The sequence below is a fragment of the Papio anubis genome, chromosome 8, assembly GCF_008728515.1.
Source record: "Papio anubis isolate 15944 chromosome 8, Panubis1.0, whole genome shotgun sequence".
Classification (NCBI taxonomy): Eukaryota; Metazoa; Chordata; class Mammalia; order Primates; family Cercopithecidae; genus Papio; species Papio anubis.
In genome coordinates, this window is record NC_044983.1 from 37,279,412 (window position 1) to 37,294,064 (window position 14,653).

Genomic DNA, 14,653 nt, shown 5'->3' on the forward strand with positions numbered 1-14,653 from the left:
TTGTAATTGGGATGAAAGAGAACACGAAAACAATCACCAAAAATCCAGCAACTGTGAAGGATTCTCTCAAAGAGTACAGTCAAACAGAAAGTGTTGGGGCTTCACTGGAATTTTACTATTCACCTGGACAGGATTACGGTGGAGGGAAGGCTAAGAAGGCCCTGAGAAGCTACTCACATTGCCAGGAAGACATTCAGTGGCCAGATAACTGCTGGGGGTTGGGGCAGGTGGCTGCCGGGCCACCCCCAGTCCAGTTTGTACAGAAGGAGCTGGAGCAGGCCGTCTCTTGTGCTGAGAGCTGGGGTGGGGACTGGTTAACGGTGCCCACATGTAACTGTTGAATTCAGCTTCTATTAGGGGCCCCTCCCCGGAGCAGGCACCACTGCTGACCTGTGATGCAGCGGTGATAAAAAGGCCGGGAGATTTAGAGCCTCCCCAGAAAGAGGAACTCTTTGTACAGTGAGGAGAGCCAGGTGGCACCCCGCCAGCACTGAGGTTTCGGAAGTCCTGTGCTCCCCACACACCCTCACTGCAGGCCTCTTGGGAGCCTTTTCTGCCCTGCGCATCCCCTTTCATCCTCAGGGGCTTGGGGCCCGGGGGCCCCTGAGCCAAGGGTCTACTAGCTCCATCTTGTAACAAGCTTTGGGAGCCTTGCACCCTGGCGGGTCAGGAGATGAACCTGAAGGGGACTGGGGGACTCTGGAGGAGAGGACACCCTTGGCTGGAGGGGCAGCCAGCCCCTGTGCCTGTGGTGTGCAGGCAGAGTCAGGCAGACACAGCTCGGTACAAAGGCACAAGATGCAGGGCAGTGTCAGGGCGGATTAAAGAGGGAGAGAATGACCTCAGGGAAGGGGGAAGGGCCTTTTCAAGTCCAGCCTTGCTAGCACAGCTGCCCGCAATTTGTGCATGCCTTGTGGTGAGAAATGTGGCTGTCTCCCCAGGCCAGAGCAGCCAGAGGCCCAGGCCTGCCCGCCCTCCCTGGCTTGTCCTTATCTTGCTGAGAGCTCCTGAGGTCATTTCTTCAGGAGGGTCAAAGATGGAGAATTGAGAGCAGAGGAGCAGAGAACCTCGCAGTAATAAAGGAAAACTGAAACCCTCTCCTGTGTGAGAGGTTTTGGGAAGACTTTTTTTTTTTTTTTTTTTTTTCGGTTGAGGAAGAATGAATTCAGTCTCCTGCTGAATCATGATTTATAAATGCAGCTCAGATGAGGGTTTTAGAGTTCTCAGCCTTGGAGGCTGCCTCATTTAGAAAGGGTGACCTGCTGTTTAGTCCCTTCCCGAGAAAGGCAGGGCTGGGTGGGCATTTTGCAAAACCCACAGCTGCCACTGGGTCGGGTTACACAGAGCCCAGAGCCTTTAACTCCTGCCTGACTCCCTGCCAGAAAGCAGGGGGTTTTCCCAGGGTGACATTTAGCCATGGAGGCGCTGGGCTCTCCAGCTCTGCATTCCAGTCATTACTTGTTAACCCTTAGGTATTCCATCCTGGAGGAAAGCACTTGCCACCGTGTCAGGTGGCCTGGCCAGAGGGCAGCGTGTGGGCTGTCTGTTCAGGGTGTGTGCTTCTCTGCTGTCTGCTGAGGGCTGGTGTTGGGAAGATGAGGAAGGGCGTCTGGCCCTGGTCCTTTGGAGAGACAGAGATGAAAGTGATGATTGGATGTCATACAGAGCATCGATGGCAACAGAAACAGTTCTTAGCAAACTAGAAAATAATTAAAGCTGCCCTTTGACCCCTGCCTCTACCTCACCAGCTGCACAGCCAACCCCACTGTCCCACCCCCAGCTGTGTCCCGGTTGTCAGGGCCTTGCTTTCAGCCACCTCTCAGAAAGAACTTGTGGGGGATCATGGATCCTTTTTCAAGGCTGATGAAATTCATGGATGCCTTCTCCAGGTAAATGCATAAGTGTACGGACACACCCTGCTTTTGCCTATAATTTCAGGGAGCCCATTGACCTCCTGAAGCTGGTCCAGAGACCCCATCCCATGTAGGTGGCTGCTACTCTCCTGCTCCTGATGCCACCTCGTGGGGCAAGGTCATCCCCAGATACCAGGGCAGAGGCTGCAGCAGAGTAGGAGACCTTGTTTTGCTGCCACTGCTTCTGCCAGAGGGGCCCCAGCTCCTCTTCCGGCCATGGGCAGACAGGGTGGGGCTGGCCCTAGCCGTGCCTGGCCGCTGACGAGCTTGCAGCTCCTGTGGTCTGTGTTTGATCTGATAAGCACAAGTTCCTGAGAGTCTGTTGAGCTGTGGAGCAGCCCTGTCTGCGTCACTCTATGGGGGACCTGTGCCCACTCCCTGCTCACATCCCTGACCTCTGCTCGCTGCTGGGGTGTTCACAGGACCCACCAGGCAACCACTGCTGTGCAGAGCCTCTGCTGTGGCCACCTCGACTGTGTGGATGGCTGCACCTTGGTGGCCTCACTGGAGTCAGATGGTCGGGTGACCTCACCCGCCTGCAGCCACACCTCTTCGTGAAAGGAGGCGAAGCCACCACGTCTCCATGATAAGTTAGATTTCCTCCTTGCCTTTTTTTTTTTTTTTTTTAAATTTGAGACAAAGTCTCACTCTCTCGCCCAGGCTGGAGTGCAGTGGTGCAGTCTTGCCTCACTGCAACCTCTGCCTCCTGGGTTCAAGCGATTGTCCTGCCTCAGCTTCCCGAGTAGCTGGGATTACAGGTTTGTGCCACCATGCCTGGCTAATTTTTGTATTTTTAGTAGAGATGGGGTTTCACCATGTTGACCAGGCTGGTCTTAAACTCCTGACCTCAGGTGATCCGCCTACCTCGGCCTCCCAAAGTGCTGGGATTATAGGTGGGAGCCACTGTGCCCGGCCCCACCTTGACCTTTCTTTCCGTGGGACTCAACAACAGGTAGAAATCATTTCATTGTCCTCTTTTGCCACTCTGTGGCAAAGGGGAATAGTGTTTTTACTCTGGCTTCACCTATTGTGAAGCTGATCAGAGGCATTGAGGGTCTTACCCTTGCAATGAGCCAATCAGGGCAGAACTAGAACCGATGCTGTTAGTTCAGCAATGTGTTGGTAAGCCATTAGACATGAGGCCAGTGATGGTTGTACACGCATGCACTCACGCGTGCACTCTCACATGCCTCCTAACCAAAACTGGATAAACAGAGGAAAACAAACAAACACGAAGCCAGACTGTCTCTTTGAAGGCTCCAGTTCCCATAATAAACCCATGGGTAGCATTCTCACAGCACAGGCTGGCGAATCAGTTGTAGTCAAAATGAGCATTTGTTATCCAAGCAGTGAAAACTGTCCGCCTGTGGTGCTCTCTCTAGTCAGTGACAAATAGGAGTTTTTCAGAGAAAAGGCAATTCTCCTAATAAGCCAGAAAGGGTCTTGGAGTACCCAGCTTTTCAATGTCCTTCTAAAGCTGGAAGTAGACTGGGCACAGTGGCTCATGCCTGTAATCCCAGCACTCTGGGAGGCCAGGAGTTCAAGACCAGTTTCGGCAACATAGCGAGACCCAGTCTCTACAAAAAAAAATTAAAAAATAAAAATTAGCTGAGCATGGTGGCGAGTGCCTATAGTCCCAGCTACTTGGGAGGCTGAGTTGGGAGGATCGCTGGAGCCCAGGAGTTTGAGGCTGAATAAGCCATGATTGCACCTCTGCACTCCAGCCTGGAGACAGAGTGAGACCCCATCTCTTAAAAAAAAAAAAAAAAAAAAAAGCCAGGCATGGTGGCTCATGCCTATAATCCCAGCACTTTGGGAGACCGAGGTGGGTGGATCACCTAAGGTCAGGAGTTCCAGACTAGCTTGGCCAACATGGCGAAACCCCATCTCTACTAAAAATACAAATAATTAGCCAGGTGTGGCGGTGGGTGCCTGTAGTCCCAGCTACTTGGGAGGCTGAGGCATAGCTTGAAGCCGGAGGGGCAGAGATTGTAGTGAGCCGAGATCGCACCATTGCACTCCAGTGCCTGGGCGACAGAGCAAGACTCTCTCTCAAATAAATAAATAAATAAATAAATAAATAAATAAATAAAGCTGGAAGTAGAAGGGGAGACATGAGATAGGTGGGTTCTGAGGGCTGGGATGGCCAAACACAGTTCTGTTGTGGTCAGGATTATTCTGAGATCAGGGGCAGAACAACTAGGAGTTACGGACCAGAGGACTGCGGGAATGTGGATGCCGAGGGCCAAAGCAAGAAAATGAATTACTGACAGATCAATACTCAGGTGTAAGCGGGACAGAAGCCTACGCCATGGTCCAGATTGAATGGGGGGCTGGGGGTCAGAAATCCAGGAAGCAAAATGCCTAGGAGCCTGGGCTATTGTGTTAAGGAGCCACCAGCGTCCTCTTACCTGTGAGTTGACACACAGAGGAGTTTGGATACTCTGTGTCCGAACTTGGGATAAGTGGGTTTACCTTTGCTCAAATTTTCATTTTTTTAGGTCTTTCTTAGGCTCTATGGCTTCCACCTCACATCTCGAAATGCACATCCCTTATTAAATATAATTGGCCATAATATGTATATAAAATATTTGAAAGGATTTTAATCATTTTACTTTTGGAATGATTTGGCTCTGAGTAACTCATCCGGTTTGTAACCGGCTCTAATTTCTGGGCAGTCATCTTGCACACACACAAAAGGATTCTTGTGAGCTAAGAAAATCTAAAGTATCCTTTTTTTTTTTTCAGACAGAGTCTCACTCTGTCATCCAGGCTGGAGTGCAGTGGTGGCATCTCGGCTCACTGCAACCTCCGCCTCCCAGGTTCAAGCGATTCTCCCGCCTCAGCCTCCCAAGTAGCTGGGATATTACAGGCATGTGCCACCACACCCAGCTAATTTTGTATTTTTAGTAGAGACAGGGTTTCACCATGTTGATCAGGCTGGTCTCGAACTCCTTACCTCAAGTGATCCACCCGCTGTGACCTCCCAAAGTACTGGGATTACAGGTGTGAGCCACTGTGCCCGGCCCAGTACCAATTATTTTCAAATGAAAAATTTTTTAATGTTTCATTGAAAAATTAATGACGTTTACTTGAGTAATATCTTGTATGCATTTAAATAATTGTCAGGGAGGTTGATATAATGTTATGTAGGCATTAATTAACACTAGATATAGCATCTTCACTTTGTGTGTAGGAGGCCAGGTTTTCAGGTTTCATACAGTTTTGCAAGCCCAGAGAAACTCATGGGCCCTCAGCGTTTTGCCCGTAGTTCCAGGCGGGACACCGCCTGTGTTGATGTGTGGAGTGAGGCTTTAAAGGAAGTGAGGTATCAAAAGCTATAAATAATCCCTCCTGAGTTGAGCAGATTCTTTGTGGAGGAATAGCTGTCTTACCTGCACTATCATATTTAACCCTTATGTTAACCCTATGAAAACATGGCATTATGATCCTTTATTTGATAGAACAGGAAGTGGAGGTCATTCAGCTTCAACACCTGTCATTTGAGACTCTCTGTCTCTGACTGCCTGACCTTCTTTTGATCTTTTATAAAATGCTACCTCAGTTCCCATTTATTTGGGGCAATATTAATTTTGGTTAAGGAATCTGGGCAGGTGTATAGCAAGAACATAGAGCCAAGAGTAAGAACCTAGACAGACTGGTGAGTCAGTCATTGTTAGACCCTAACTGCTGTCAGCCAGGAAGAGACTTTCATTTCAATTCAGGACTTTTTCTTTAGCACCTGGCTTCTGATGACGCTGCCCATTACAGTAGAAGCCAGCTGGTTGTGGTGGTTCATGCCTATAATCCCAGAACTCTGTGAGGCTGAGGCAGGAGAATCACTTGAGGCCAGGAGGTTGAGACCAGCCTTGACAACATAGCGAAACCCCATCTCTAAAAAAAATAGAAAAATTAGCTGGGTGTGGTAGCACACACCTGTAGTCTAGCTTCTCAGGAGGGTGAGGTGGAAGGATCACTTGAGCCTAAGCAGTCGAGGCTGCAGTGAGCTGTGATTGCGCCACTGTACTCCAGCCTGGGTGACAGAATGAGATAGGGTCTCATTCTGGGCTCAAGTGATCTTCCAGCCTCCTATCTCAAAGAAAGAAAACCCAAAAACACCCACAAACAAATAAAATAAAGTGGGAACCACTCCTGGAGCCCCTACCTGAGGACACATCGAAGAATACCCTTGGCTGGAAAGGGATGGAGAGAATGGTATCCAGGGGAGGACTGTGACATCATGTGAATAGTCCCCGGCCTAGGACCCATGGGAAGGTGACTGTCTCTTTAGAGGCCCAGTGGTGGAGGCTGCCTCCAGGGAGTCTCAGCCTCCATCAAGGATTGTCCCTAATCTTTGTGGGCATGTGGTGGAATGTGAGTTGCTTTTCTTTTTTCTTTTGTTTGAGCCTGAATGATGTGAGTTCACATATGCAGATACTCAGGAGTGTACATGCCAGGGGTAGGATTGCCAGAGCAAGATGAAGTGCAGCAACAGGAGGTGTAGAAATACCTCCTCTATTTCATGCCCTTCCCTGAGATGTATAGGCATGTTCTCCGATTCCATCAGCCCCTCTCTGGGCACCTGGAAGGTGCTTATTTTCATGGTTAGGCCATCAGGGCAGATGCAAAGGCAATTGTTCCGTGTGTCTGAGTGCAGCGTGCAGCCTGCTGCTTCGTCTCTCTGAGCGTTCTGATTGGAATCCATGCATTTGTGGCAATATTGCCTTTAGCTTGGAGAATGATTTAGGGAGAGGGTTGGCGGATGAAAGAGGAGGGGAGGAGGGGAATCTTGCTAGTGTGAATGAGGCCAGGATAGGTTTCCGTCAGGACTTAGTGTCTTTTAAAAGTCTTTTTGGAGCTGGGCGCAGTGGCTCATGCCTGTAATCTTAACACTTTGGGAGGCTGAGGCGGGACGATTGCTTGAGCCCAGGAGTTTGAGACCAGCCTGGGCAACATAGCAAGACCCTGTTTCTGCAAATATTTTTCTTTTTAAAAAAAATTAGTGAGGCATAGGGGCATTTAAAAAAAAAATTAGCCAGGAGGTGGAGGCTGGAGGATCACTTGAGCCCAGGAGTTGGAGGCTGCAGTGAGCTATGATTGCACCGCTGTACTCCAGCCTGGGTGACAGAGTGAGAGCCTATCTCTAAATAAATAAATAAATAATAAACAAAAGTCTGTTTGTAAAGATGAACAGACCTCAAGATAATGGTTATCTCTGATGCGTGGGGATTCTATCAGGGAGGGGCACACAGGGCTTCTAAGAAATAGGACTGATAATGCCTGTTTCTTAATCTGGGTGATGAGTACAGGGTTTTCATTTAATTATTATTTAAAAAAAATGTAGACATGTTTAATGTACTCTACATGTATGAGAAATTTCACAATAAGAAAGTTTCAACGTTGTAAGAAACATATTCATGTTTCGTTTATTTCTTATTTCATTTAGGTGAGCATAGCTACCCCAAAGCAGAAACCAAAAACTCCATTTTGCTTTGGTAAGTACTGAGCCAGGGGAGGGACTTGTTTAATATTGATATGGCAACTTCCTCTTTTGCTTGGAGACAGTCCTGTGATCACATGTGACTATACCCTGTGTGTATGAGTGACTTAAATCACAGTGACGGTCCTGGGCGTCAAGTGATACTGTTTTCCCTGGTCTTGCTGCAAAGGTTGTTAACATAAGGACAGAAGTCCAGGGACTAATAACATTTCTGTTTTCTTTTTTTTTGTTTTAGTTTTTTTTTAAATTGATAATAATTGTACATATTCATGGGGTACATAATGTATAATTAGCATATCTGTATTAGTCTGTTCTTGAACTGCTATAAAGAAATACCTGAGACTGGGTAATTTAAAAAGAGAAGAGGTTTGGCCAGGCCTAGTGGCTCACACCTATTATCCCAGTATGTTGGGAGGCTGAGGCGGGCAGATCACCTGAGATCAAGAGTGAGACCAGCCTGGCCAACATGGTGAAACCCATCTCTACTAAAAATACAAAAAAATTAGCTGGGCATGGTGATGGGTGCCTGTAATTCCAGCTACTCGGGAGACTAAGGCAAGAGAATCTCTTGAACCTGGGAGGTGGAGGTTGCAGTGAGCTAATTTTGCACCATTGCACTCTAGTCCACCTCAAAAAAAAAAAAAAACAAAAGAAGTTTAATTGGCTCACTGTTCTGCAGGCTCTATAGGGCTAGAGGAGAAGCAAGAAAGAGAGTGGGGAGGTGCTACGCACATTTAAATAACCAAATTTCACAAGAACTCACTATTATGACACGACAGCACAGGGCATGGTGTTAAACTGTGAGAAACCGTCCCCACGACCCATCATGATCCAATCACCTCCCACCTGGCCCCAACTCCAACATTGAGGATTATAATTGAACATGAGATTTGGGTGGGGACACAGATTTGGGTGGGGACAGAGATCCAAACCGTATCAATGTCCATCATCATTTCTTTTAATAATTGTCCATATGCATTTCAGTTTTCTTGATGCCACAAGGCAGGTGCAAAATGTCCACTAGAAGTTTCTGCAAACCCTTATTTTAGAGCTGAGAAATGGTGTGCTCAGAAAAGATGGAGGACTCAGAGCAGAGGCAGATGGCAGTGCCAGGAAGGGGATAAGATAAAGGAAGGAGAATTCTGTTGAGGGTCTCAGTTACCCAAAGAGTGACATGTTGGGGGATGGTGTAGGAAGCAGAGTCACTGTGCACGGGTGCCTCAAGTCAGGAAGCAGTCAGTGAATTCAATGAATCCATCATCAGATAGTTACTTGGCTCCTACTATGTTCTCAGGACTGTGCTAAGTGCTATGAGCAAATGCTAACAAATAGTTTCTATTGCCTATCTTGGGTGGTCCTGAATGTAAGTTTTACAAAGGCAGGGATATTCCTCTGCCTTGTCACTGTGGTATCCTCAACACTTAAAGATGGTTCCTAGCGCATAGTAGATGCTCAGTAAATATTTGTCAAATGAATGAATGAAGGGATGAATTCTGCATCTACCCCATGAGACTTACCTCCTACAGTTCAAGCTTATGCTAAGAGAATAAAATATTCCCCTGAGCTATTCTCTCTCCCCACTTCAGATTAGTTCAAACTTCTTTGGTACGCTCATTCTTCTATTTCTTGCAAATTTCATAGCTAAGCTCAGAAATGACTGTCACGACTGGATTAAGAAAATGTGGCACATATACAGCATGGAATACTATGCAGCCATAAAAAAGGATGAGTTTGTGTCCTTTGTAGGGACATGGATGCAGCTGGAAACTATCATTCTTAGCAAACTATCCCAAGAACAGAAAACCAAACACCGCATGTTCTCACTCATAGGTGGGAACTGAACAATGAGATCACTTAGACTCAGGAAGGGGAACATCACACACTGGGGCCTATCACGGGGAGGGGGGAGGGATTGCATTGGGAGTTATACCTGATGTAAATGACGAGTTGATGGGTGCTGACGAGTTGATTGGTGCAGCACAGCAACATGGCACAAGTATACATATGTAACAAACCTGCACATTATGCACATGTACCCTAGAACTTAAAGTATAATAATAATTAAAAAAATAAAAATAAAAAAAAAAAAAGAAATGACTGTCACGTTTTGTGGTTATCAGATCTAAAAATATATATATGTAATAATAATGAACCTGGAAGTAAATTGTTGACCTAATGGAATGCTCAGAGGAAAGAACAGGTTGAGAGTGAGGCCAAGGTCACAGATTTGATCACAGGAAAGCTTTGTTCTATTTCCCAACCACAGACAAGACTCCCAGTCCAGACCAGTTGTGCCAGTGGAGACCAAGCATGGGTCCAAAATTCTGTATATACCATGATGACAGTAAACGTATTAGCACTGCCAGAATGCGGTTCACAGTTGTGTCTTGTTGACGGCAGACCAGCAGCCTCATCACTGCAGAACAACGCACTGAGGCTGCTGTTAACATGGTCAGGTGTTGCTCCTGTGGCCAATAGGATGTTTTTAAAGGTGGGAAAGAGAGTGAGCAGGTGTGGCCTGGGGCTTCCTAAATTCCCAAGGAAATGACTTAGCATCATGGGAGATTTCTTGTTCTGCTTTGTGGAGTTCACTCATCTTTCTCCCTCAAACACCTTAGCTTTGTGGAGACTTGTTGTGTTGCTTGTATTCTGACCCGGGAACATCTTCCCTTCTTTTCTGTGGCTTTTGTAGTTATCAATGCCCTGTCTCAGAGATATTTCCTTCAAGCCAATGACCAGAAAGATATGAAGGACTGGGTTGAAGCCCTGAACCAAGCCAGCAAGATCACCGTAAGTTTGGTTTCTTCTGTTTTCTGGGGGTAGTAAAAGTGCCTCTTCCCAGGCTGTGGCCTTGTTGGGGTTGGGGAAAACCGAGATGGCAGTGGGGACTTTCCCAGGAGCCCGGTCTGTACCCAGTTCTCTCCCACCTCTTCTTGTTCCTTGGCTTACCAAGCACAAGTTGAACTGAGAGTTTGAGTTTGAATCAAGTTCAAGGGGAAGTTCATGGAGCATCCCCTTTGGGCTTCCTGGGAGGGCTCCCGGTCGGTCATGTTTTGGGTGATTCTGGGATGCTGATTCAGAATGTGGTAGGATTGGAAAATGGATTGCTGACTGTGAAAAGTCAAGTAACGGGAAAAGCATATGGGGAGAGAAGGCAGAACTTTTTCCCAGCTTGGGGGGATACTCTTCTTACTTTCAGAGGCTGCCTGCAGGGTTAGTCCAAGCCATCCGCCTCCCTGTCCTGGAAAAGCCTTCTGTTTAAAAGCATCACAGAGCTAGTTCATGGACTGTCCTACAAGTGTGCTCTTTTTCCTTGAGTTGGCTCATGAAGAATTCCTTTCCTTTTCCTTGGAAATACAGAAAAAGAAAGGAAGAGGGTAGGAAGGATGGAGAGGGAAAACTATATGTTTTGGAAAAAACTAGACTTTTAATAAGACAGGCAGACTCCTGGCCTATATAGATCATGGCTTGTATACTGAAAAGTTTGTTTCTGTATCATACAGTCAGAAATGCTTATGTTTGAGGGGCTTCCAATAGTGACTATTACGTGCTGCAGCAAATTATCCTCCCAGATTGCTCAGGGTTCCTGTGAACAACTGTATAGAAGAAATGTGTACACATATCTAGTATTCGTGTTGCTAGACCTAACCTGAGTATAACTGAGTCCTATAAGCAGTTTTGCTGATTAGCTTCTTATTCTGATAAACCTTGGTAAACCCGTGAAAAGAGAGAGTGATGAAAAGAGAGAGGATGAATGGCTGGGTGCAGTGGCTCAGCCTTGTAATCCCAGCACTTTGGGAGGCTGAGTTGGGTGGATCACCTGAGGCCAGGAGTTTGAGACCAGCCTGGCCAACAAGGTGAAACCCCATCTCTACTAAAAATACAAAATTAGCCAGGCATGGTGGCACATGCCTGTAGCCCCAGCTACTCGGGAGGCTGAGGCAGGAGAATCTCTTGAACCTGGGAGGCGGAGGTTGCAGTGAACCGAGATCGTGCCATTGCATTCCAACCTAGGCAACAAGAGTGAAACTCCACCTCAAAAATAAATAAATAAATAAATAAAAATAATAAAATAAAATTAACGAGGCCTGGTGGCTGACACCTGTATTCCCAGCTACTCAGGAGACTGAGGCAGGAGGATCACTTGAGCCCAGAAGTTTGAGGCTGCAGGGAGTTATGATTTTACCACTGTACTTTGGCCTAGGCAACAGAGTGAAACCCCATCTCTTAAAGAAGTCTCAGGTAGTGTAAGCAGCTTTGGAAAGGCTCTGCATGTTGATCTGAAGCAGTGCATGACACCGGAGCATAAGCGGTGACAAACAGTGTTCTTCGGGATTTTGAGAGGAAACACAGCAGCCAAGCTTCTGTTCTTCCTTTTCTGGCCACTGGGAACTCTAAAAAGTTACTTTCCGGCCGGGCGCGGTGGCTCATGCTTGTAATCCCAGCACTCTGGGAGGCCAGAGTGGGCAGATCATGAGGTCAGGAGTTCAAGACCAGCCTGGCTAACATGGTGAAGCCCCATCTCTACTAAAAATATAAAAATTAGCCAGGCATGGTGGCAGGCACCTGTAATCCCAGCTACTTGGGAGGCTGAGGCAGGAGAATCACTTGAACCCAGGAAGTGGAGGTTGCAGTGAGCTGAGATCGCACCATTGCACTCCAGCCTGGGCGACAGAGTGAGACTCTGTCTCAAAAAAAAAAAAAAAAAAAGTTAATTCCCTCCTTCTTTGCTGGGTTTCAGGAATTCATCTGGGTCATTTAGGGGAAATTTCTGCCTGTTCCATGGTGATTTTAATCACTAAATATCAACTAAAAATCAACATCCCTAAAAATGTGGTTACATAATAACAGAACTCACAGAAAATGAGAAAGAGTAGCTTAGGTAGGTCGTGACATGTAGCAACAAGGAGTCAGGCAGTGCTAGAGCCAAATCACTTGATTTTAATGAGCTTGAGTTGACCTCATCTATAAAGAGAAAATCATGCCTGGTTGATAAGATTAGTGATAGTGCAGCAAAGAGCTTATCAGTGCATTGCCTGGCACTGAATGGAGGCCCAAAAAAACTGTAACTGTTGGTATCTCTCAGCCAGAAGGAAAATAGAAGGCGGAATTTCTGGCCTGATTTGGAGAGGTAGGGAGGGGGCAGAGGACATCCTTGTCTATGTAAACTGAGTGGGCAGTCCAGGAAGAGAAGGTCTCGTCATCTTTGTGGGGGCCCAGCATAATCAGGGTGCTCTTATTGTTTTGAACAGACACTAAATGACAGGGCTCTCATATAGCTCTGAGCTCTTGAAAGGGTCTGGATCCTTAGGTCTTTCTGACTCTGAAAGCTGTAGAAGTGGGAGAGGACCTTAGCTTTTCTCTCGAAGTCCTGGTGACATCCCGGCAGATAGATGTAGGGTGTTGCATTCTCCTAAAGGTGGGGCATTGTGATGCTGGGGCACTGGTGGGAAGTCAGGATTTAGTAGACATTCAGCCGTATTTTTGTTTTTGTTTTGAAACAGAATCTCAGTCTGGGGTGCAGTGGCGTGATCTCGGCTCACTGCAACCTCTGCCTCCTGGGTTCAAGCGATTCTCCTGACTCAGCCTCCTGAGTAGCTGGGGTTACAGGCGCCCGCCACTATGCCCAGCTCATTTTTGTATTTTTAGTAGAGACAGTTTCACCATGTTGGTCAGGCTAGTCTTGAACTCCTCACCTCAGGTGATCCACCCCCCTCGGCCTCCCAAAGTGCTGGGATTATAGGCATGAGCCACCGTGCCTGGCCGACATTCAGCTGTTAATCCTGGCTTTGGGTAAATGACTCAACTGTTCTGGGCCTCTTTTTTTTTTTTTTTTTCTTTCTAACAAAATGAAAGATTTCCTCAGCATTTGCAGACTCTAGTGTAAATGAGTGAAGTGAGCAAGGAGGAAGAAACATGAGAACAAGAATGAGGATAAGTGACATCTGACCCCTGGCCTCTCCCATTCTGCTGGGGAGAATGGTAGAGACTGTGCAAACATGGAATGCATTTTCTATCTAAAAGGGAACTGCTGCAGAGCTGAAAATCTGGATTTTTCTGTGAAATATCCCAAAACTTAGATGCAGATTTTAAAAAACACTGCATGTGACTAACAAAACATTGTTTGGGCAAAGTCGGTGGGTGGGCCACCAATTTGCAACCTCTGGCCTGTGATTTCCAGCTAACCATAAAAATTCTATGATGGGTTGGGCGTGGTGGCTCACACCTGTAATCCCAGCACTTTGGGAAGCCGAGGCCGGCGGATCACAAGTTCAAGAGATGGAGACCATCCTAGCTAATACAGTGAAACCCCGTTTCTACTAAAAAATAGAAAAAATTCGCCGGGCATCGTGGCCCGTGCCTGTAGTCCCAGCTACTTGGGAGGCTGAGGCAGGAGAATGGTGTGAACTCGGGCGGCAGTGAGCCAAGATTGTGCCACTGCACTCCAGCCTGGGCGACACAGCGGGACTCTGTCTCAACGACAACAACAGCAAAATTGTATGATGATTTGATCAGCTGTGGTACCATATCTCTGTCAAGGAAGAACAAAGATAACTCATTCTTCCAAAAGGGCTTGGTGTATAATTATTAGTACCACCTGGGAAGCCTTAATTAAAATATTTTGTAATATGTTTTTCTTTTAGTTGTGTTTCTAAAGCATTTAATATATTCTATCATTTGATAACCACAACAATGGTTATGATAAATATTATTCCTCTTTTCATTTTATACATGAGACGGTTTAGGCCTAGAGAGGTCTGATGGTTGCCAAAGGTCGCTCAGGTGGTTTGTGAGAGATGAAGGGTTATACCACACGCCTTCTGGCTCCAGACTTCATGGACCCCTTGTTCTGTCTCTACAAAGGCATGCATTTTTACCTGTTCCATCTGCCCAGAATGACTTCTCCCAGCTTCATGTTCCTGATTCCTTTTCTTAGTTTATTATTTTTTATTTTTTTCGAGACAGGGTCTCTTTTACCCAGCCTGGAGTACAGTAGTGTGATTATAGCTCACTTCAGCCTCCAACTCCTGGGCTCAAGAGATTCTCCTACCTTGGCCTGTTGAGCAGCTATGTGCTACCATACCTGGCTATTTTTTTTTTTTTTTTTTCCATTTTTAGTAGAGACAGGATCTCACTATGTTCCCCAGGCTGGTCTTGAACTCCTGGGCTCAAGTGACCCTCCTGCCTTGGCCTCCCAAAGTGCTGGGATTACAGGTGTGAGTTCCCAGATCTGGCCCCC

General features: G+C 46.8%; 1 protein-coding gene across 4 annotated transcripts in view; it reads left to right on the plus strand.

The window, feature by feature from the left end:
- PLEKHA2 (pleckstrin homology domain containing A2) overlaps nt 1-14,653 on the plus strand; it is a 39,114-nt gene that overhangs the window by 757 nt on the left and 23,704 nt on the right. For 3 of the 4 annotated variants that reach the window (XM_031669493.1, XM_031669490.1, XM_031669491.1), the window contains exons 2-3: nt 7,360-7,408; nt 10,106-10,203. In XM_031669493.1, coding sequence (XP_031525353.1) covers nt 7,360-7,408; nt 10,106-10,203 — 147 coding nt within the window. Of the gene's footprint in view, nt 1-5,981; nt 6,288-7,359; nt 7,409-10,105; nt 10,204-14,653 lie in introns of those variants that run through there. The other variant, XM_031669492.1, reaches the window with a different exon arrangement.